The sequence below is a fragment of the Mustela nivalis genome (assembly GCF_964662115.1).
Source record: "Mustela nivalis genome assembly, chromosome: 10".
NCBI classification, from domain to species: Eukaryota; Metazoa; Chordata; class Mammalia; order Carnivora; family Mustelidae; genus Mustela; species Mustela nivalis.
The window spans coordinates 17,774,595-17,797,146 of NC_139029.1; the positions used below are offsets into that span (position 1 = coordinate 17,774,595).

The 22,552-nt window shown below is 54.3% G+C and overlaps 1 protein-coding gene and 1 long non-coding RNA gene across 3 annotated transcripts in view; one reads left to right on the forward strand and one right to left on the reverse strand.

Annotated features, from left to right (window-relative positions):
- Positions 1-12,099, forward strand: part of LDLRAP1 (low density lipoprotein receptor adaptor protein 1) — a 24,934-nt gene extending 12,835 nt beyond the window's left edge. The window contains exons 4-9 of one of the 2 annotated variants that reach the window (XM_082684712.1): positions 211-325; positions 5,665-5,737; positions 6,073-6,159; positions 6,713-6,843; positions 8,421-8,455; positions 9,967-12,099. In XM_082684712.1, the coding sequence (XP_082540838.1) occupies positions 211-325; positions 5,665-5,737; positions 6,073-6,159; positions 6,713-6,843; positions 8,421-8,455; positions 9,967-10,111 (586 nt within the window). In that variant the 3' untranslated portion in view covers positions 10,112-12,099. The remainder of the gene's footprint in view (positions 1-210; positions 326-5,664; positions 5,738-6,072; positions 6,160-6,712; positions 6,844-8,420; positions 8,456-9,966) is intronic. The other variant, XM_082684713.1, reaches the window with a different exon arrangement.
- Positions 11,827-22,552, reverse strand: part of LOC309841586 — a 22,496-nt gene continuing 11,770 nt past the window's right edge. The window contains exon 2 of the long non-coding RNA XR_014299200.1: positions 11,827-22,287. This is a non-coding gene — a long non-coding RNA (uncharacterized lncRNA). The remainder of the gene's footprint in view (positions 22,288-22,552) is intronic.

Below are 22,552 nucleotides of genomic sequence, written 5' to 3' on the forward strand. Positions count from 1 at the left end.
TCCCCTCCACTCCTTCCTGCCTAGCCTGTGTGCCCCCCATTGATGGCCCAGAATGCCAGGTCCAGAGGCCAAAGCTGTCTCTCCAGAGTCTCCCCCTGGTGGAGTAGGATAGTCAGCTCTTGGGGAATCAGGGGAGATGCCCTGTGGGGCAACCCATATGTGGGCAGGCCCTTGCGCTGGGTTTGGTGACACTTCCCGCTTGCCTTTCAGGATCTCCTATTGCACAGCAGACAAGATGCACGACAAAGTGTTTGCCTACATTGCACAGAGCCAGCACAACGAGAATCTTGAGTGCCATGCCTTCCTCTGCACCAAGCGGAAAGTGGTCAGTGGGGAGAGGCTGGGGCCCAAGCAGGCTCTGGCCTTGGCAGCCCTGCCCTAGGGGGGAGGCAGGACCCAGAGGTGACATCACTTAATAGGAGGAATGAAATTCCTGGGACCCTCACATGGATGCTAAGAGCACTGAGTAAGGCTGCAGTCAGTAGGCAGCCTGTCACTGTGGGCTGCCCTCAGTGGCCATCCTGGCCTGCGGGTGGTGACAAGGCCATGTCCCCAGTAAGTGCCCTAGTCCCTTCCTCTTTAACGTGATTGATTGGATTTGAAGGGGGGTGCTTTCAGTACGGTCTGGGGGTTCAGGGCCTTATAGGAATTAGTCCTTGGAGACTGATGATCCCAGGGCTCAGGGGAAAGGCTAGGGGACCTGGCTCTCTATAGCCAGAGTGGGGAGGGAAATGGCCATTTTTTGGCACCTACCATGCGCCTCTGTCAGTGGTGGGCTTTGAGGGATCTTCTATTTAGTCCTCATAGCTCTGTGGCGTGGCAGCTGCTACTAGCTTCGCTATTTTTATTTTTTACAAGGAAGCAGATTCACAGAGGTCAGCTGTCTTGCTGAAGATGACACAGCCAGCTGGGCAGAGCAAGGGTTTAGCCCATGCTGCTTCTCCCTGCTGCATGACTGCAAGGAGCCCCGAGCTCCTTGCCCCATTTCCAGGCTACCTCTGGCCACATCCAGCTGAGACGAGTGGAGACCCCTGTGGTCTCTGGGCTTTGTCTTGAACTTTGCGACAAGCAGGCAGAGTGAGTTCACCTTTGGTGTTGAGGCTTTGTCGTTTTGGAGGCCTGGAGGTCTGAGCATCTGCTCTGTGAGGAGACTCTGATGTTTATTGGTTTAGCGTTGGCCTCTGTTAACCTTGTATAGAGCCCAGAGCCCTCCCCAGATCCTATGGTCCTTGGAACCAAGGAGACAAGATCATCTCCCCTACCCCTCTCATCATGGACACGTCAAGGACATCACAGTCTTTAAGTGACCCCCAGGCTTCCTGCTACCCATCAGGGCCTGCTCGAGATATGGTGTTAGTTTTCTATAGCTGCTATAAGAAATTACTGCAGACTTAGTAGTGGTTTAAAACAACGCAGATTTATTCTCTTTTGGTTCTGGAGGTCAGCAGTCTGAGTTGGGAATCCTTTCAGAGGCTCCAGGGGAGAATACATTTCCTTGCCCTTTTTAAACTTTCTAGAGACCACCGTTCCTTGGTTCCTGGCTCCTTCTTCAACCCAAGGGCCAGCAGTTCAGCACCTCCCAATCTTCCTCCTGCTTCCGTTGTCACTTTGCTTCCCTTGTCAGTCCATTGTCACTGTCTCTGACCCTCCTGCCTGGCTCTTAGAAGGCTCCTTGTGATTGGGCACCATAGGTAATCCAGGATAACCCCCACCTCAAAATCCTTAACTTAATCACACCTTTGAAGTCCCTTTTGCCATGCCAGCTAACCCTTACAGGTTGCAGGGATTAGGATGTGGACATCTTTGGGGGCCATGATTCAGCCTACCAAGGGCTTTTGGAGGGAACACTGCAGGATGAGACAGATTAGGGGTGTAATTCTGGCTGCTGTGCTGTGTGACTGTGGATAAGACCCTGCCCTTCTCTGGGCTGCTTGCCCATCAGCAGAATGAGGAGGTCACCTCAGTGACCTCTAGGATTGTTCTGAAAGGCCCCTTTCCTCTGTGTACCTTGTTTCATTCCTGCAGACTCAGTGTCGCCAGCCACTCACCCAAGGCCTCGTGATGCCCCAGGTCCCTGAACTGCAGTAGCTTCTCCCATGACAGCGTTGTTCTCACAGACAGTGTCTCCTGGCTTTGTCTCTTATGAGGCCACAGAGACTTAAAAAGGCTCATTATGTCCCCATTGTTTGTCTCTTCCTCCCCACCGACCAGAGCAGGCACTGGACAGGGGCAGCTGGCCCATAGCCACTGCTGCAGAGTGTGGGTGGACCCCGGGCAGGAGGGGCGCCAAGCTCCAGAGGCTTCCTCTGGGAAGGGGAGCTGGGGGTAAAAGAAAGCGGATGCCAGCCCAGTGGCTGAAGGGAGGCCTGGTCTGGGGCCAGAGGACTTTGGACAGGCTTGAACAAAATCAGCCTGCCCCAGGCCAAGAGGTCAGTTATTGAGGAAAACAACCTGCCTGTGGCTTGGCGCTGACAGCCGAACCCTGGCCTGGCAGAGGGGGTGACTCCTGCTGGACACCTGGGCCCAGGCTCGTCACTTTTCCTCACACACTTTGCTCTGTGTCAGGAGCTGACTGGCTCAATTACAGCTTTATCCACCCTTCCTTAGCCGGCTTTCTGCCTTCAGACAGCCCAGGGCAGGGCAGGGTAAACAGGCCATCCGACATGAGGGTGGTGGTCTCACACCTTCCCCAGGCCACCGCTAAGCCCGGGTTGCTAGTAACCTGGCCATGTTGGAAATCCTGAGCTTCTCAGGGCTTAGTGGACCTTTCTGAGAAGGAGGCAGAGGGTGAAATGGCGGTCTCAGGTTCTGCAGCCCCCCAGTGGTCAGGTGCCTCCCCAGTTGTCCACTGCTGCCTGTTCTGGGTTGAACACTGTGTTTGGACCTGGGGACCCAGGGAATTGGCTGTGGAGATACCAACAGGGTGGTGGGGCAGAAGGGCCAGGATTTGGTAACTGGAACCCAGGGGGCTCAGTTCTAGGGTGGAGGTCATTAAGTCTCACCAGAGGTCAGTAGGATTTCCCAGAGAAGGACACATTTTGATTTCGAGCTTTGAAGGCTGAGTAATGAGTTAAGAGTTTGCCGGCCAAGAGAAAGGGGGTGGGGGTGGTAAGAGAGGGAGTGCGCAGGAATCGGCATGTGCAAAGATGCAGGTGCAGAATTAAATGGTATGATTGGTGGTGGAGGACTCAGATGTGACTGGAGCCGGGGTGGGTGGGTAGAGTCAGCCTGTGGGGGAAACTTGAATTTGCATGCCGACATAGCCCCTGTTGCTTTTGGCTGGGGGCCCACAGTCTCCATGTATCCCTACCCTTTCTCTGGCCTAGAAGTCTGTGACCACCCAGGGTGGTGGGAAGGGGTTCCTTTCTGGTTCACCCCCCTGTTCAACTCAGCTCGGGCAGCACAGCCACCCGGCCTCCCTCCCCCGGTGATTCCTTTTTGGCACGGCCAAGATGAGTTCCCCCAGAAAGAAATGCTTCTGTCTGCCCAACTGTGAGGCCTCCGCCAGCCCTGCAGCCTCGGGATTCGGAAGTGAAGGTGGGGTTGTGGCTTTGATGTGGCCCAGGGTTGTAGTGCAGGTGGACTGACAGTAAACAAAGTGGCTCCGCATCCCCCCACCCCCAACAGATTCTATCCCGGGCAGGCTGGGGCAGAGCCGTTGGCATTCCTCAGGTAATCCTTCTGGGCCAGCTGGGCCTTAAGGGACCCATGGCCGTACTTGGTCCGAGTACTAGGTTGGGGTCTGGGATCCTGGGTGTCCTGAGCTAGACCTGGTCCCTTGAAGGAATTCACAGCCTGGTTACAGGGAACAAGCCAGAGACAAGAAAAACTGGGTGAGGTAGAACCTGGTTCAGGTGCTGAGGGACTCACAAGCCAGAGGCACTCCTAGAAGAGAGAAGCATTTAGCCTGCGGGATCAGGGAAGGAAGACCTCCCCCTGGGCAGGCTCGAGCAGTCCTTTCTTGTAATGCTGCCCAGATTCCGGCAGCTGCCCCAGAGATCAGGGCCCGCCTGAGCCCCAGCCCGGCCTGGACTTGCAGCCACCTGCACACACGTGCATCTTGGGTTATGTTTGGTTTTCTTGTAGCTTGGGATTTCAGGGCGAAAGGGCAGGAATGTATGCAAATGAATGAGTAGATTGATGCAAAACCAGTATCAGGTTCATGGCCCCAGATATCCTGGAAGCAAAAGTAATGGTGTTTCCATCTCCCTGCCACACTAGGTGACCAGCCGCGTCTTGGGTATGTAGTGAGCTGACTCCGGCTGGTAATCAGCCCATATTTTTAGTTCATGGGCAATTCTCAATGGTAACTGGGTCTATTAAACTTGATTCAGACGTGACAGCTTAAATTGTAAACAGCTGTGAAGAGTTTCATACTTAATTACCATATTTAAGTTTTGCCATAAAGCGCCCGTACTTCCATCAAAAATGTAAATGACGGAGACATTCAAATGAGATTTTATACTTCGTGAAGTTTAATTGGCATGGATCAGTCAGCTTGTTTAAGGATTTTAAATTTTAGAAAAAAGAGTTTTAAAGGCAATAGCCGCAGATTCATTTCTCAATTAAATCAGGTTGTCTGGTGGAGGGAAAGGGAATGGGTCCGAGCAAGGCTGGGTAGGCCTGAACTTGTGCACTTGAAGGAATCTGGTGCTTTCTTCTCTAGGCTCGAGCTGTCAGAAGGAAGCTGGATGTCGCTTCCGGCTACAGCTGAGCTCTGGGACTCCCACTCTCAGCAGCTGAGCTGTGATTAACCCTGAACTGGAAGCAGAGAGAGGAGGAGGCTGCCATGAATGTGGGCTGGGGGTAGGTCCTGGCTGAGTGAGGCCTCAGGAGGCCTGCCCCTTGGGCTAATGCAGTGTTGCACCTCTGGAGGGCTTGGCCTGCTCTGGGGATCAAGGTGTTTAGATTGGGTTCTTGCTTTAAGGAAGCATCCAGATAGGGAGACACAGGCATGTGAGCTGGTGCCACTTTGATAGACATGATGCCAGAGAGATGTTGGTGGGCCTGTGGGGCCCCAGTCCAGGTGACCTGAGAGAATTGTCAGGGTGCATGGGAGTTCCTCAGGGGTGAAGAGCCAAGGTGTGGCTCCCTCTTCCAGGTGCGTTATGGCCCTGAATGGTTTTGGTCCCCTGCCATGGGCACACACTCAATTGTGAATCCAGTTGCACTCCCTTCCCACCCGGCGTAAGGCTGCCCGGAGTTTAACCCTTGCCTCTAGAAGTTGGTCATTTAGGCAGTGGCTAGGCACTTTCCAGTTCTGGCTTTTCTGTTCTTTAATTCCAAGGGCTAAGTGTGAAGTCCTCAGGTAATTAGGGGGGCTTCTTAGAAGAAGTAAGCCCCTAGTTATTTGAATGTAGAGAAGCCCAAAGGAAAGGGGAAAAAGTAGAGGTGAACAGCCATTGCAAGCACTGGGGCTGGAATACAGGTGGGAACCTTGGCTGCGCTACCTACCAGTGGTGAGGATGTGGCTCAGTCTGTTTGGAGAGGGTGTGGCCTTGTGACACCACAGGGCTATTTTGGTGACCTGGGAGGAGCTGGGACTCTGCCTTCACCCATCTGGCAGTTCAGGGCCTTGACAGAGCAGAGCCTCAGGCCTGCATTTCAGACTTGCTGTTACCTGCCTGACAGGCACCCCTCCCCACCCCGCTTCCTGTTTTTCAGGCCCAGGCTGTCACCCTCACAGTCGCTCAGGCCTTCAAAGTCGCCTTTGAGTTTTGGCAGGTGTCCAAGGAAGGTGAGTCTTGTTCAGGGACACTGTGGGGGGTGAGAATGGAACAGGGGAAGGCTGGCAGAGAAAGAGAAATGGAGAGTGGGTACTAAAGGCCCTGGAATCCAGGCCCAACTCTCTTCTTCCTCACCTACTTGGTGTGTGACTTTGGACAGGTTCCTTCACCTCCCTGAGCCCCATTGTCCCCCTGTGAAGGAAAGGAACAGCTGTCTCCCTCCCCCAGGGTGCTTATGAGGGTCAGATCTACAGTTTCTATTCTCCCTGCTGGACACCTGATGTGGGCCCCTGTCCAGTGATTGCTGGCTGTGGGGCCTGCAACCCTCTGTGCCTTTGTCCCACAGAGAAGGAGAAGAGGGAGAAAGCCAGCCAAGAGGGCGGGGACGTCCTAGGCGGGGGCCTCCGAGACAGCACCCCGTCTTTGAAGAGCTGTGAGTCTTGGGCAGGGGATGGGGCTGGAATCAGCTGCATGATCGGGGGCTGCCCTTCATCCAGAGGGCCCAACTCACTCCCTCCAGGGCTGGGGCAAACCCTTGGTTTTTTATTTTTGTTTTGTTGTTAAATAAATAATACATGCCCAACATAGATAAATTAGAAAATGCAGATAAAAGGGAATGGTTACTCTTTTTGATGCATGTTCTTCCAAATATGTCTATGCAAATATATAAATATGTGTTTACCCCTCTCTCAGTACACTTAACATCTTATGTGATCTCTTAAAATACTTAACGCCTGTTGTGAATGTGAAAATTTTAGCTTAAAACATTAGTTGGGGTGAAATTTGGGCCCTGTGGGCAGCTGTCCAGCCATTTGGGGAGGTGCTGGGGTGGGGCTCTGGGTAGTCTTGTTGATAGGCTTGGGAGGGCAATGCCTGAGGATGGGGTCAGGACCAGGATGGCCTGGGAGGCTCTAGGACGGGGCTGGAGATGAAGCCTGGAAATAGGAGACTCCTCCCACTGACACACCTGACCGGACCCCTCGTAGTGGTTGCCACTGGGAACCTGCTGGACTTGGAAGAGACGGCCAAGGCCCCACTGTCCACAGTCAGCGCTAATACCACTAACGTGGACGAGGCACCGAGGCCTCAAGGCTTGAACAATAGCAGTGTTGTCTGGGTGAGTGGTCATGTGGCCTGGGGACCCCGCAGGAATCCAGTGAGCCTATGCCTGATCCCTGGTTGAGGCCTGAGGCTTCTCTAGGGCCCAGGCCCTGGCACCCATGACTTCAGTCCTATGGGAGGACCAGACTCAGCCCAGCAGCGCCCAGGCCCAGGGTGGGGGGTGAACAATGTCCCCTTTGAACTCAGGGCTGCATCCCCAGCAGGCTTGACTCCTAGCACAGCTGTCTTCTCACAATGCCCAACCTCTTGGTCTGAGCGCCTGTGGCTCGGCCCACCACAGAACCAGCCAAAGGCTCCCTTGTTCTTGGCGTGGGCACGGTTTGCTTCCGACACCCCTCCCCGCTTTGCCATCTGAAGGAGGAGCCTGAAGCCCGGTGGTTAGCAATTGGGTCCTGACTCGCTCTGTGACTTGAGACAAGCCCCCCTGACCTCTCTGTGTCTCAGGTTTTTCATCCCCTCAGTGAAGATGAGGACCTCGGCCTGCAGAATTTCCCAGAGGAAGCTGTTTTTTTTTTTTTTTTTAAGATTTTATTTATTTATTTGACACAGAGAGACATCACAAGTAGGCAGAGAGGCAGGCAGAGAAGGGGGGGAAGCAGGCTCCCTGCTGAGCAGAGAACCCGATGCGGGGTTCAATCCCAGGACCCTGAGATCATGACCTGACCTGAAGGCAGAGGCTTAACCCAGGCACCCCTGTTTTTTGTTTTTTTTTTATTAAAAATACAGAAATTTTTTGCACTTGAAAATGATTTCAGACTTAACAAAAAAGTTATAAAAACAGTACATAGCATTCCTGTTCACCTCTCATCCAAATTCTCCACATACCAGCATCTCACATGAGCACATTACAGTGATGGAAGTCATTATCAGTCCGACGCCATGAGGTCAGGCACAGGTTGTAGTCACATGTCCACCACACGTCCCCTTTTTGCTCTCGGATCACTTGCAGAATCACACGTTACTTTTGTCATTTTCTTTAACTGTAAAATATCTGGAATGGTGATGGACTTGAGAGACACAAATCCCGTTGCTTGCGGCCCCTTCAAGTAGGTATCAGGCCCGTTTTCTGCTGCCTGGGAACCACTCTTAGCACCTACCCATCCTCTCAGGGAGGCTGCAAGGAGCCCTGCCCATTGTTTACCTACCAGAGCTGTGGGGTTCCTGCTGTGAGTTATTCCCTCAGGAGCCTGGAAGTGGAGAAAAGCAAGAAAACCTTCTTCCCTACCCTCTTTGCTCTTGGAATTTGAAAGCCATCTACGTTATTCTATCCAACCCCCTCATTTTATGGAAGGAAAAGCTGAATCCCAGAGAGGAGCAGCGATTTGCCAAGGGGTCCCTTGTCTTGTGGCAGAGCTGGGAATTCTACCCACCCCCCAGGTGCTCTTTGTCTTGTTCTATACCCCACTTTTGGGCCTGTGTGTTGAGATGTGTGTGCCTGTTCCCCAGGCACCCACCAGACTCCTGTGTTTGTGTCCCGAGTCCCCATAGCTTACCCAGTGCTAGGCTAGGGCCTGGCTGTGAGCACGGTCTCCCCCACTGAGGGTTCATATCTCCTTCTTTGTTTTCCCCAAGGAGCTGGATGATGGCCTGGATGAAGCATTTTCGAGGTAACATTAGCTGGGCTCCTTGTGCTGGGGAAGAGGGCCTGGTACTTGTGGGCTAGTCTCTGGGGTCCTTTGCCATATCTGAGAATATGAACTCTGACCTTTGCCAGGGTGTAAAATCTCAACTCGAATACCTCCAGGGATGGGGAACTCACTGTCGGGTTGGCCAGGTCTGCTAAAAGGCTCTTGCTGTTGAATCAAAAACTGTTCCTAGTGGCTTCTCTACCACAGTCTGAGATGTGCTAAACACTCTGCAGCTCAGGTTGATTCCAGCTTTCTACAGCTGGTGTAGTCTTCCAAACCTGGCTTTTTGCAGGCTTTGTTCCCTCCAGAGACTTTGCAGTTGTGGAAGGGGGCAGGGAGGAGGTAATGCTTAATGAAGTCCATGGAACGATACATAGAGGAGGAATGTCAGGCACTATAGGGAGATATTTTGGTCTTGGACGAGGTTGATGGCCTTTCCCCATCTTCACAGGGGCCAGCCCTGTAGCCATGGCTACCTTAGCTTGGGGACATGGCACGGAGAAGGCTGGGCTGAAGAGAGCCCTGGGCAGCTCTGGGTTCTGAACACTGGGCCTGGTCAGTCAGACGTCCCTGTCTTTCTGGGAACCCTGAGCAGCCGCCTGCAGCCCTCTCCTTCCTCCCCAACTCCTTCCCTGCCAGAACCTGCTTAGAAACCCCTGGGCCCAGCCTGGGCAGATAGGGGGTCGGCATGGGTGGCTCTTTCATGGAGACAGAGATTCTTTTTACCATCTTCCTGCTTCTCTAGCTGACTACAACGCCCTCATTTTAAGAAAAATCTTCCATTTGCTTTTTCCAGATTACTTAAGAACCTATGCCCTTTACTAACAACTTTGAAAATCAGCAAAGCATTAAACAGGAAATAACACCATCCTGTAATCCCACAGCCCAGACTTTTGGGTTTAATTCATGCTAATCCTATACATATACATTTTTCTTTCTGCTTTGATCACTCACAATGGTATTTGCTTTGGGGATCCTGATTTTCACTTAACCCTGACCAACCAGGAGCATTCCCCCAGCCTGTTAAAAACTCCTTGTAAATACCTCATTTATTGACTGCCTCCCATTCCTCTAAGGACCTGGGCTGTACAGGTCCTTAACTTACTTCTCTGTTCTTTGGACGCTTGGGCTGTCTTCCTTCCCATAACAGAGTTCTCGCTGCTAGTCCGCGCCCGGTTGCGCTGCCTCCACCCCGCATGTGTCCCTCGCTGTCTGCGCTGGCGCTGCCCTTCCCACCTGTCCCCGGTGGAGTCAGGGTCAGGGTGGCTCTGTGGCGGGAATGCCCCTGCCTGCCCCAGAATTTTCTCAGCTGTTTGGTCCTCAAACTCTGGTCAGAGGCGTCACCTGTCCTGATGTCTAGGACTTTCTTCCCCGGCCCCTGTGTCTTGGCCTTCTCCCACTGGTGTGCTCTCACTTCTCCCCGGCACTACTGCTCGGGCTCCTGCCAGCCCCCTTCTGGGGCCCTGGGCTCACACAGCTCTGCCTTCCAGGCTGGCGCACTCTCGGACGAACCCTCAGGTCCTGGACACTGGGTTGACAGCACAGGACATCCGTTACGCCGAGTGCCATTCACCTGTCAACTGGGACAAGCCCGATGGCCGCGGTGCAGAGCAGGATGACCTCTTCAGCTTCTGAGGGCCCTCGTGCTGGTGGGACACGTGACAGACCAAAGCCACTTGTGGTGGCATGGGGCAGGCGCCGGGACTCCTGGCCCTCTTCTGCTGGGTGGCAGCGCTGTCAGCCTGCGAGTCACAGCTGCCTCCAGTCAAGCAGGGGGGAAGGAGGACATTTTTTTTTTTTTTGGCTCTGCTCTTTCTGTAAGAACTGAAGGATGCCTTGAATATTTATTCAGTGACTCCTGGTTCAACTCAGAAGCCGGTTTTGCGTCCGGCACGAGCGCAGTATTTTAACCAGCTTTCTGCCCTCTCTTGAGCCAGCTCTCTCTGCTGTGGGTGTCAGGACGGTGACCAAAGCATTTTTTGTTGTCCCTTCTCCCTTTCTAAGGACCCAGATTTCCCTGGCGGTGCCCCCACTCCTTACGGAGCACAGGAGGGCCCCACAGCCTCAGGAGAGCGCTGCGTCCTCAAGTGTGCCTTCGACTGGGGCCCAGCAGGCCTGCGCCCCCGCCTCGGGCTCCCCAATGGAGGGGCTGCCCCCGACCAAAGACGGTGTGCAGCTGGCACTTTAAAGCACACACAGCAGGTGTAGCCCTCAGGGGCTCCTCCACAGTGCTGTACTGCAGGGAGCTTCCTGTCTGCCCCGCTGCAAGAAGGCCCGAAGTCCCCGCGGGTGGGCCTCGTCGGTGCTCGGAACCAGTGTAATTGGCTGCCCACGGGTCCCAAGAGAGACTGCAACAGTGGGGATCATCTGTGACTGCCCTCCATTGGGGTCCCCCGCCGTGCTCTTCTCCCCGAGTTGGACGGGCACGTGCCCACTCTTCCTGTTGTGTCCGCATGGGGGTCTCAGCTCCGACTCCCCACGCCTCCGGGGACAACGTGTGGCACCGAGCACCGAGACTTGGTCAGGACTGCTTTGTCGCCATTTTACAGAGGAGACAGGCCCTGACTGTGGAAGGGGTAGAGTGCAGAGTAGAAGTAGGTCTGATGCCAAAGTTGCCTCTCACTCTCGCCTTTCCCGGCTCACACCTCCCTTCTTTCTGGCTTTGTTGTCCTCCCAGGAACCAAAAACCCCAGCTATTTTCTGACCAAAACGTGTTTCATAACAAACCATCTGGTGCCTTTCCACACACAACTGGCTTGAGCCTCCTGCCCTGCTAGCTGTCTGACTGCCGATTTCCGTGGAAATGAAGTGTCGATGCTAATTGGGAGGGTGAAACCAAACCATACTCTGAAGCATCACGCTCTTCTTTCCTGGCTCTCGCCCCTGGGTTGGGGCATGGCGCTGGCTGGCTGTCCTCAGTCTCCTGTTCTCCCACTTTACCACCCCGGGGCTCCCAGCAGAGCTGCATCTCCACCTGGAGGTGCCTCCTGGGCTTGGCTTTACTGAGCTCAAGTCACTGACTCTTGCAGGTTGCACCAGCCGGGGGAAAACACACACCATTTCTCAGAATCTACTTCTCCAAGCACTTGAATCAGTGCACAGAGACAGAAGTGCCTGGCCGAGGAGTTGGCGGGGGGGTGCGGGGAATTCGTAGAGTCTTTATCAGACTTTGGAATCTGTTCCTTTCCTTGCCCTGCTCCTGTACCTTGCCACCCCCCCCCCGACTTTGGTGCAGGCCTGTGGGTTTGTTGTGAGGCAGCAGTGGGTGGGCCCAATGCCAACTGTTCCTGGCACCAGGGTCCAGAAGCCCCTGAGAGGCCATGCTGTGTGTGTGTGTGTGTGTGTGTGTGTGTGTGTGTGTGTGTGTGAAAGAGACAGAGAACAGGACTTGGCCTTGAGAGGCTGTGCTCGTGTGTGTGTGTGTGTGTGTGTGTGTGTGTGTGTGTGAGAGAGAGAGAGAGAGAAAGAGACCAAGAATGGGACTTGGCCTTCCTGTGTGTCCCTGGCTGACAAGCTGTCCCGTGTGCCCCCGTGTGTCTGCAGATGAGTCTTGTGCTTTATTTTGTGTTGCTTTCTCATGAGGGAAAGATGGAGTAATAAAGGTTCTCTTTTTGAACCACAAAGAGCACTTGGAGGGAGTGGCCCATGGCCTGGTGAGCATGAAGCTCCTGCCTTCAGTGGTTGCGGTGGCAGTGACCAAAGGCTGAGGTGAGGTGGGGGGTATGGTCTGTGGTCCACAGGTGGAAGCCGTCTCATCCAGCAGGTGTGGCCATGCAGTTAGCTCATCTTAGAGGGCTTGGGGCCACACCAGTGATCTGGAGCAGCAGGACCTAGGGCAGGGCCTCCTGGCCAGGGGTCTGTGAACCCATGGAATGTGCGTGTGATTATGTGTGGATCACACACAGTGTGTCTTTCTTGGGGAGCATGCCCATCGTTTCTGTCACATTCTTAACGTGGGTCCCCAACATGCATTCATTACAGGGTCCCAGTGGACTCCAGATGGCGGCTTTGCTGTGACTGGAGACGGGGGTGGGCGATGGCGGAAAGAGTTTTAGTGATGTGGGAGACCCAAGGCCTCACTCAGGCTCTAACACTGGATCGATCACTTCTTCCTTTTTTTTTTTTTTTTTTTTTTTTAAAGATTTTATTTGTTTAACGTAGAGAAATCACAAGCAGGCAGACAGAGAGGGGTAAGCAGGCTCCCTGCTGAGCAAGAGCCAGACGAGGGGCTCAGTCCCAAGACCCTGAGATCATGATCTGAGCTGCAGGCAGAGGCTTAACCTACTGAGCCACCCAGGTGCCCCGGGTCACTTCTTTTCCTTAAGCCTAGGTTTCCCCATTTAGGAAAAGGCTACTGCAAGTTTAAACCCTCCCACCTCCCTGGTTTTTGTGAGACTCAGAGGTAGTAGACATTTTGTCACAGGCGGCTACTGAGATAGCTCAAAGTTTATCTCCGAGCAAAAGGCATTCAGACCCTAAGGAAATCAAAGTAAAATTTGACAATAAAGACAGCTGCTGTTAACGGAGCTCTTACCATGTGCCTGGGGCTGTGCTAAACTTGAACTCTTCTGAGCCCATTGCTTTTAGCTCATTTTACTGCTGCGGCACCAAGGCTAGGGAGGAAGGCTGTCTTGCACCTAGCACTTTGCAGAGCCACAGGCCAGACTCGGATCTGTGGACCATTGACCCCACCACGTCCTGACTTCCCTGGAGCCACTCCAGGAGTCCTGCTGCCCGTGGTGTCCTGTGAGCCCCATGGTGCCGGCCACAGAAAGGCTCCCTCCACAGGCTCCAGTGGGGGTCTCCAACATGTATCTCTTTGTCCCTTTTAAACAGCGATTTTTAAAATGTCCAGAACCCAGAGGCTGAGCCCTCTGATGTCAGGCAGACTCACTGAATTCTGAGTGGATCATAGATGACTAAGAAATGCTCTCCTTTCTTCACCTCCCATAATCTGAAAAGACACCCAACAAGTTCATCTTTCGGTATAAATTTGGCCAATGTCTTTAGTCTCCGGATGTCTCAAATTATGACTCCCAAGCATCCGCCATCTACTCTTTCATGCATAACAGATGAAGCCAGGAAGAACAAAGTTGCCTTTCAGATTTGATGTGACCTTCAGCTTCACTGGGTGGATGTCGAGGTCTTGTCTCCCAGGAGGAGACAGCATCCCAGTTAAATCTCTCCAACGACTTCTCAGTAAGCCCAGTTAGGGAATCAGGGTCGATTCCGTGCTCTCAGTTCTGGCTTTCCTCCTCCCTCCCTGTGTGTACAGATCACGGCATGTGGCCTGCTTGTCTGTTAGGGTGTGAACCTTTCTCCAGCGCTTCATATATGCCAAGCCCTGTTAGGTCCCTCACGCCTAACACCGGTGGTACTAATTCTGACAACTGCACTATGAGGTGGGTGGTCCTAGTCCCATTTTCAAGATGGGACAGTGGAGGGTCAGGGAGGACAGACATGTGAATTGACCAAAGTGTCCCAGCCAGTAAGGAGCAGACCTGGGATTTGGACCCCAGTCTGTCTGACTCCAGTGCTTGTTTAGTTCCATGACCCTACTCACCCTGTGGAGTGAAGGGTAAAGCCGAGCTGCCCATGCCCAGAAATGGGCAGCCTCGCCCACAGGGCACATGGGAGCCGCGGGCCAGTGGGTGTCTCCATGGGCAGAGTAGCGGGGCCTGGGCCAGGCTAGACACTTAAAGCGGGGTCCATCTCCCAGACTGGCCTGAACATCCCTCCTGCCTTTAATTAGGTAGAGGCAGGCGCTCTGGGGCTGCTGCTCGGACACGGCGGCTTAGGACTTGGCAAGTCATGCCTCATCACACCCTACCACATATTGCCCCCAATAGGCATTGCCCAGCCTGGGGCCGGCAGGGAAGGGGTAGCCAGAGTGAGCTTTGTGGTCCCTCAGAGGGGGAAGATTTCCTCTGCAGGCAGACTCAGAGTGTGGCTGGAGGGGAATGGCAGCCTCGGAGGCACCAGGAAGGGGACCCCTGGCAGCACCTCCACACATTCACCAGTCAAAGCTGCTGCGCAGTGACTGGGCTAGTAGACATCATAAGCTCATTTTAGAGACAGTGAAACTGAGGCTCACAGAGCTTATGTGACCTCCCAGCCTCCCACAGATGGTAAGAGGTAGGTCTGGGATTCAAAGCCTGTGTGTTCCCTGCCCCGGTGTGGCTGTGGGTCACTTGGCACATTTGGACACCTTGCTTGCGTATTAGGAGCTTCTGAGCAGAGCTCCCAGCACACAGGTGCTGGATCGGGTTGGTGCCTATGCTTGCAGCCAGGACAGATGTGAGCTGTGTCACAAGTCTTGGTTGCCAAGCAACAATTATGACTGCACCTGCTGAGCCCCCACGTGGGATGGGGCTTCCGGGGCCTGTCCTGATCTCTTTGCAGTCCTGGGGTTGTGGGTCACGGGGCCCTGGAGAGCTGGGCATGACGTAGGTTCGCCTTGCACCATGGGGACATTGGAAGTCAGCTGAGGAAGCCAACAAGGGCTTCTGGAAGAGGGAAGTGTTCCTGCTAGGCCTTGAAGGAGAGTATAAAGGTTGGAGACTGCCTTGGTTACCCCGAGCTCTGGACAGCCAGGGTGTGGGTTTGAGACACCTGTGGCCCCAGTGCCCAGCGTGGCACCTGGCACCCAGTGGCCGTCAAGGACCACAGTCAGCTCACCAAAAGGGAGACAGCTGGTCTGGCTTCCTGTGAGACCCTGCTGAGAGAGGGGTCAAGACCAGCCTCTGTGGCATGATGGCCCACTTTGCAGAGTATCTATCTGTTCTAGAGGCAAACCCATCCCATGGCAAGCTCTCTCAGTTACCCTGGGCCTGGCATTCTAGCTCTCACACAGCCCCACCTGGTTTGGGAAAACTCCTTCACCCTGACCAAAGATCTTGGTTTTTAAAATGTCTTTAGAGCAGGATTCTAGAATTTAGTGCCAGAAGGGCTCCTAATGGTCCTCCGGGCTACCTACTTTGTTTACACTTGGGATACTGAGGCCTATAGAGGGACAGGACTCCCCCAGCCTGTGTGGGCAGTTACGCAGAGCTGCGATTTCAGCCATAGATTTTTCCATGGGGCCCATGCCCATTCCTCCACCCCAGAAGGAGAAGAGAGAAGTCCCTTCCCCACACTTGCTGGAGAGGACCACATGCTCAAGGTCCGAGGCTTTGTGGGGCAGTGGAAAAGATTATAAGAAGGGCTGGAGAAAAGGCCTGGTGAATTCCAAGGCATGGAACGAGTGTCAACTCATCATCTGTCTCTTCAGCCCCCTTCTCGAGCCCTGAGATGCCGGCACAAGGCTGTTAAGAGAGAACCGAGAGTGGTGATGAGCACCGCCTTGGGCACCAGCCAGGGCGGGAATCTCAGCTTTGCCACTTAGCTGTGTCAATGATTTCATAGTCTTGGTCTGGGGTTCCTTTCAGGTCAGGTTGGGGTGTTGTGAGGAGAGAATGAGTTAACTAAGACTTCTTGTTTATAAGATGCTGAAAACAGCATCCGCTGGGGCTGTCCCACTGTCCTAGTTGCTGCACAGGCCACTCTGGGGGCGGGCGAGGCAGGGCTGGGGACCAGTCCCCACTTAGGGGAGAGGCCCACTGGCCTTTTCCCGGGGCAAATGTCCCACCAGCTTCTACCCTGATGCCATTCAAGGGCACACACTGGCTTGTCCCCACCACCGAAATGTGCCCTCTGGGAAAACTTGAGAGCCTTTTTTGTCCACTTGGGATTCAGTCAGGAAAACATTCTACCCCAGCAGTTTTAAGTAGGAAATAAATCTCTTAATAAAGAGATTCTGCTCACAAAACCACTGGCAGGGCTAGGGGAGAAAAGGAGGCTCCTGCAAAGGCTCAGGGAATCAGGGGAGGCTGGGGTTGAGGGAATTTGCTGCTCGGGATCCTGGGGCCCTTTCGCCTCCCTCACGGGATCTGGTCTCATGGGCAGACTGCTTGGAGTCTGCCCAAAAAGGAAGTGGGAAAGTGGTTTAGAGGCACCTAGCCTTGAGGTCCAAGAGGGCAACTAGAAGGGAAGGGGAGTAGTGCTGAGCAGCCACCAGAAACCTGGCACCCCTCCCCCTCTGCACTTGGGTTGGGGGAGGGCAGTGGTCCAGAGCAAACCTCCCTGCCTCACCCTCCACCTGCCTCACACAATATCTTGATCCTCAGGACAGCCCTGTGAGAGCCAAGGCTGAGGACAGGGCCCTGCTGGGTGACAGAACCAGGATCGTACTCCTGGGCTGTCTGGAGATGAGCCTACCCCTGGCTGCTTTTGGGGATCTAGAGAGTCATTCCTTTAACACCCATTGACTGATCACCCACCACAGGCCAGGCGGCGTTCCAGGTAGTTGGAACACGGCAGGAAACAAAATGACACAAGTCCCATCCGTGTGAAGTTGACGTTCTGCTGTGGGTGATTCTGGGAACTGCACCCTCTGTAAGTATGAATCAGTCCTCTAGGGTGCTCAATCTCATGGAGGAGAAAAAGCAAGGAAAGATGGTAAATTACCTGGTGGGCAGTTCTACTTTACTCAGGGTGGGCAGGGACTCTCGAGCAGAGACCCCACAGGAAGTAGGGAGGCCAGCACATGGCTATCGGAGGAAAGAGCACTGGAGCAAGTGCAAAGTCCCTGAGGCAGACAGAAATGGAATGTGGTAGGAACAACAGGAGCAAATCAGTATGACTGGAAAGGAGAACTGGGAAATGAGGTCTGAGAGCAGGTCAGGCGCTTGGGACTTCTGGGTTGTGGCAGGGGCCTTGGGCTGGCTTCCGAGTGAGATACTCATCAGAAGGTTCTGTGCAGAGAGAGACAAGATTTCAGAGAGGTGGCACACAAGTGTGGATGCAGAGACTTTGGGGTTCCAAGGTCGCAGGCCCCAGAGGAAGCAGGCAAGTGGCTAGGAAAGGAGCAGCAGAAGCTTGAAAAGGGAACTTTTCCTCCCTCTCTTTTCCAACCAAGGACAACACCATGCACTTGATCAGGGACCCAGATCTGTGCATCAGGGACCTTGTGGGTTTCTGTAGGGCTGGGTCCAGAGTTTGCATCCTTACCTGATGTGCGGGGATGGCATCTCTTGGTCCCTGCCAGCCACAAGGCTGTGGAGCCACAAGCATCTCCAGGCACATCGTGTCATCGCCTTGGGTGTGTAGAACGAGCGCATGTTGGCTCTGTGGGTCTGTGTGCATCTCAGGCACACGTACCTGAATGTGAGCCTGGAAACATGTGAGTTCCGGGGGATGGAGGCGGAGGGATCAGGCATGTGTATTCCTTTGTACATATGTGTGGGTCTCTGGTCATCTGTAGGGGGCAGCATGGGGGAATGTCATGGATTTTGGCTTAGTCACTGAAGCCCCTGCTTGCTTGACCTTCCACAGAGCTCAGCTCTGAGTTTTTATAGTGAATCAAAACTGATGGCCCCTGGGACCTAGTGGAGTTGATGTGCGCTTCCTGGGGACTTGGGTGGAGGGTCTGCCCCCTGGGGCCTCTGACAGCTGAAGTAGGGAGAACTCCCCCTCCCTCCCTCGTAACCAGGTTGGATCAGGGCTCCCTGCATCCAGTTAGGAAGACTGTCTGATGTTTGGGCCCTGACAGTCTTAAGTAACAGCCAGATTCCTGAACCTGAGGACCTTCTGGAAAAGCCAGGTCTTTAGTACTGTGGAAAGGACACAGAGCTAGGAATCAGAGGGACCCGGGTTCAAATCCCATTTCTGCCACTTCCTCCTTCCTAACCTTGGTCGGATGACTGCAGTTTCCTCACATGCAGAGTGGGGACCGCCTCCTGGTATTGCTGTGGAGCTGAGGTGAGCATTCACCATGCACCAGGTGCTGTGCTACAGCTTTACCTGGAGCACCTCATTTGGCCCATACACTAACCCTCTGAAATAGCTACTGTACTCATATTACGGAAGGGGAAACTGAGGCCCAGGGAGGTGAAGTTACTCGCCCCGTCACTCAGCTGGGAATGGACAGAGCCTGGGTTGGGCCAGGTAGTCCAGCTGCAAAGGCAGGAGCCTGAGACAGTGAACAGAAAGCAGGTGCCTGACTCCTGGTCGGTGTTTGGTTCATAGTGTTATTGATGCCAAATGGCTATTCAGGATCAGGCTCCTGATCCCGAAGGACAGCTCTGGACTCTATTTCCTCACTTTAAATAAAGAGGGTGGTGGAGAAGCCCCAGACTCAGGGGAACCAAAGTTCAAACCCTGGCTCTGAGACTCCTTCGCTGTGTGACCTCGTACCAGTCATGTCCCTTCCCTGAGTGGGGAGCTGCCCTCCCGTCAGGATTCGATGAGCACAGAAGAGCTTTGCATCCTCTTATGAATTGACTTGTGTCCTCCTGAAAAGCTACATGGAAATTCCAGCCTCCAGAATGTGGCCTTATTTGGAAATAGGGTCTTCACAGAAGTAATCAGGTTTAAACAAAGTCACTCGGGTAGGCTAATCGAATGTGACATAGGTTCTTATAAAAGGGGGAATTTGGACAGGACAGACATGTGCCGAGGAAGGGCTGAGGAGACGCAGGGAGTGTTATGTGGAGACCCGGGCGACGCTGCCATACTGTGGGGACTTCGAGGGCAGTCAGGGGCTGACAGAGGCCAGGCACAATGCCTCTCTGCAGGGGACAGAGGGAGTGCAGTCTTCTGGTCTCCGGAACTGTAGATGGCAGAACTCAACGCCATGTTGCCACAACTGCCCCAGGAAGCTAACACGCAGGCTGTGACAGGATACCCACAATGCCCTCCGTTTTTTCCGGGGTTACACCCCTCTCCCGCCCTCACTCACCCTGTGAAGAGACCCAGGTTCCCAGAGGTGCCGTCCGTGGCCCTGTGACCAACCCAAGTGAGTGCAATGTCAGGACTTGAACCAAGGTCTCCCTGACTCCAAAGTCAGTATTGCTGTGCCCGGCCCCAGAGCCCGAGGCTGGGTGAGCCTGGGGCAGCCCAGGAGCCAGGGCCTCGCTCATTCGCTTTGCTCTGTGGACTCTCCCCTCCCTCTGTACCCCTGCCTGCCTCCCAGGCTGTTGGGTCTCAACGGCCTGGGCCGTGTGGCACTTGGAGGGGCAGATGGCAGTTCATGGCTCACAGGTATTGGAGCCTGACTCTGGCTGCCTGGCCATGGGACTTGAGCAAGTCCCCACCCCCTTTCTGAGCCTGTTTCTTTGTCTGTGAAATGGGACCATGAATGGATCTCTGCCTTCCCTGCCAGGAGGTGGTGAGATCAGGCATGGGAGGAAGCTCCTCAGGGCTGTGACTGGGGCCTGGGCAGGGCCTATGAGTGAGGCTCTAGAGTCCAGCCTGATGCCACCAGGGCACTGTGTCCCTACACTGGCTGATGGCTCTGGTCTAACCCAGAGTGGGAAGGCAGGGGCGTCAGGTCTGGAAGATTCTGAAAGCTCTAAATCCCCCACCTCAGCTCTCAGTCCCCAGGGTTGCCATGGCGAAAGGGACATGGATTGGGATAATTTGTGGTCATAATTTATCAAGTACTTAGTCTGTGCCTTATTTTTTGTTTATTTATTTATTTATAAATACTTTATTTATTTATTTGACAGACAGAGATCACAAGTAGGCAGAGACGCAGACAGAGAGAAGAGGAAGCAGGCTCCCCACCGAGCAGAGAGCCCGATACGGGGCTTGATCCCAGGACCCCGGGATCATGACCCGAGCCGAAGGCAGAGGCTTGAACCCACTGAGCCACCCAGGCGCCCCTATTTATTTATTTTTTTTAAAGATTTTATTCATATTTGACAGAGACTGAGCACAAGCAGGGGGAGAAGCAGGCTCCTCGCTGAGCAGGGAGTTCAACATGGGGCTCGGTCCCAGGACTCCAGGATCATGACCTGAGTGGCAGGCAGACACTTAACCAACTGACCATGTCAGCGTCACACTTATTTTTGTTTTAATGTCTCCATGACGGCTGTGCAGAGCAGGTGATATTGGTCCCATTTGTAGATGAGGAAACGGGCTCAGGGAGGTGAAGCGACTCGCCCCAGGCCATAGAGGCAGGAAGGGCCAGAGGCCAGGCCCAGCTCGGAAACCCTGGTGCACTTTCCCTGTCACAGTAGCTCCCTCATGACCATATAAGCCTGATGTTTGGCAGAAACTGGGCTGGGGCCCAGAGGAGAGATGGAACGTGTCTGAGGCCATACTGGAGATGGAGCCAGACACAGGCCCAGGCCTTTCTTCCTCTGTGAAGGGCAGCAACAGATGCCCGTGTACTTAGCAAACCCCAGATCATAGGTCTGGAGCCTTCAGCAGCCCCTCCTGGTATGGAGAAGGCAACGCAGGGCCGTCAGGCAGAGGCTTTGAGGCTGGCCGGAGGCACAGGCCTGAAGAGGGCCGGATGGTGAGGTCCAGGCCAGTGCTTGATCTCTTAGAATAGACGGACCTCTGTGCTAAGAGTGGCACTGCATCAGGGGAGGCCTCCGCTGGACTGGGGGTGGCAGGCCCGTGGTTCCGGCCCACAGTGATGTCCTGTGAGCAGGGCACTCAGTGCCAGCTGCCGATGGCCACCCCACCCTTGGCAGGAAAGGCCCCATGCCATCTCGCTTCCATTGCCGAGAAAAGAGCAGGAGAGAGAATGTCTCAAATGCTGTTTTATTGCAGTAAGTTTGTCGATTCAGCTCATTACATTTCATTAGAATTATTTAATTAGAATCTTAATAAAAGAGTAAAGCAGGAAGGAGGCTGAGGAGCGGAGGTGGGGAAATCCGTGCTGAGCGTGTGAAGTAGACCCAGCTGGGGAGGTGGAGTGGTGGAGGGGCTGCTGGGACATTTGCCTGCAAAGTAAGGCAGGGGTCGGCTCATGCCGGGCCCGACAGGACAGGACCCGGCTGCGGGGGAGGGGAGGGTATGGAAGCCCAGGTCTGGGCTCTCAGCAGGTGGCCCCTGCATTCCAGGTCTGCACTCAGGACCCTGGGCATGTTGGGGGCAATAAGACCCATTTCCAGGGAAACAGACACAAAGCCAGATAGTCAGAGCACCCGGGGCTCGGGGCTCTGATGGGGGAAGCAGAGCTCATTGGGCCAGCCGAGGAGAGGGCGTTAGGCTGGTATGGGATTAGAAAAGCTTTCTAGAACGGAGATCCTTTAGTGACACCTGACCACTGACTTGGTGTTGACGAGGAGGGGAAAGGGCTTGAAGCAGGTTTGGAGAGAAGGCAGTAAGTTTGAGGTTCCTGTGGGGGGCAGAGGAGGGAGCAGAGCAGGGTGGAGTGGAGTTTTGGTACCAGGACCTGGAGCCAGCTAGCTGGTTCCCCATCCCAGCACCACCACTGTAGCCTCTGGCAAGTCATGCCCCTCTCCGAGCCTCCTTTTCCTCATCTGTGGATGGGAGCGACAACAGCACCACCTCATACCGGCTCTTCTGTGGTTAGATGCGCTGGGATGTGGCCAACACTCTATGCTCTAGCTGTTGGAACTGCCGTTCTTATCACCTGAGCGCAGATGTCCAGTCGTGACCAGTTACCCAAGCCTGGCGGGGCGGGGGACTAGCTCTGGTCGTGGTCAGGGAAGCCACGGGCGCAGTTAGGCACCCTGAGAGGGTGTGGGGGCCCTCATTCTGCCACTCATCTTCTCTGTTCCATCTTTCCTCCTTCCACGAAGGACCCATTTTGTTCAAAGATCTGCCCTCAGCACAGCCTGTGCTCTTCAGGGCAGCCAACTCCACACTCAGGCTCCGGAGAGGGATCTGGTGAGAATCCGTCGGTTGGTTCATGGCATCCCGCCTGGTGCTGGTGCTCAGTGAGACTGAAAAATCGACCTGGTTCCCGAGTCAGAGGAGAGAGATCCTCCCTTCCTCTGTCACTCCCCCTCGCCCTTTTTGGTGTAAACACAAAGAAGCCAGTGGCCCCCTTGCCACCCCTCAGGGCACCAGACCTAGCAGGAGGCCAGTTGTGGCTGGTATACCACCTCGCCCCCTTAAAGAAAGAAGGTGCTGACTGGCAGCAATTGCAGATTTCCATGGTGTAAATATCCCCTCTGTGGCCACTTTCAAGCTGTGACAGGACGTCACTGAACACAGACAAGGAGTGCATGCCATCCGCTCGGCAAGCCTGCATAAACCCGCTCCAGCCCCGGCCAG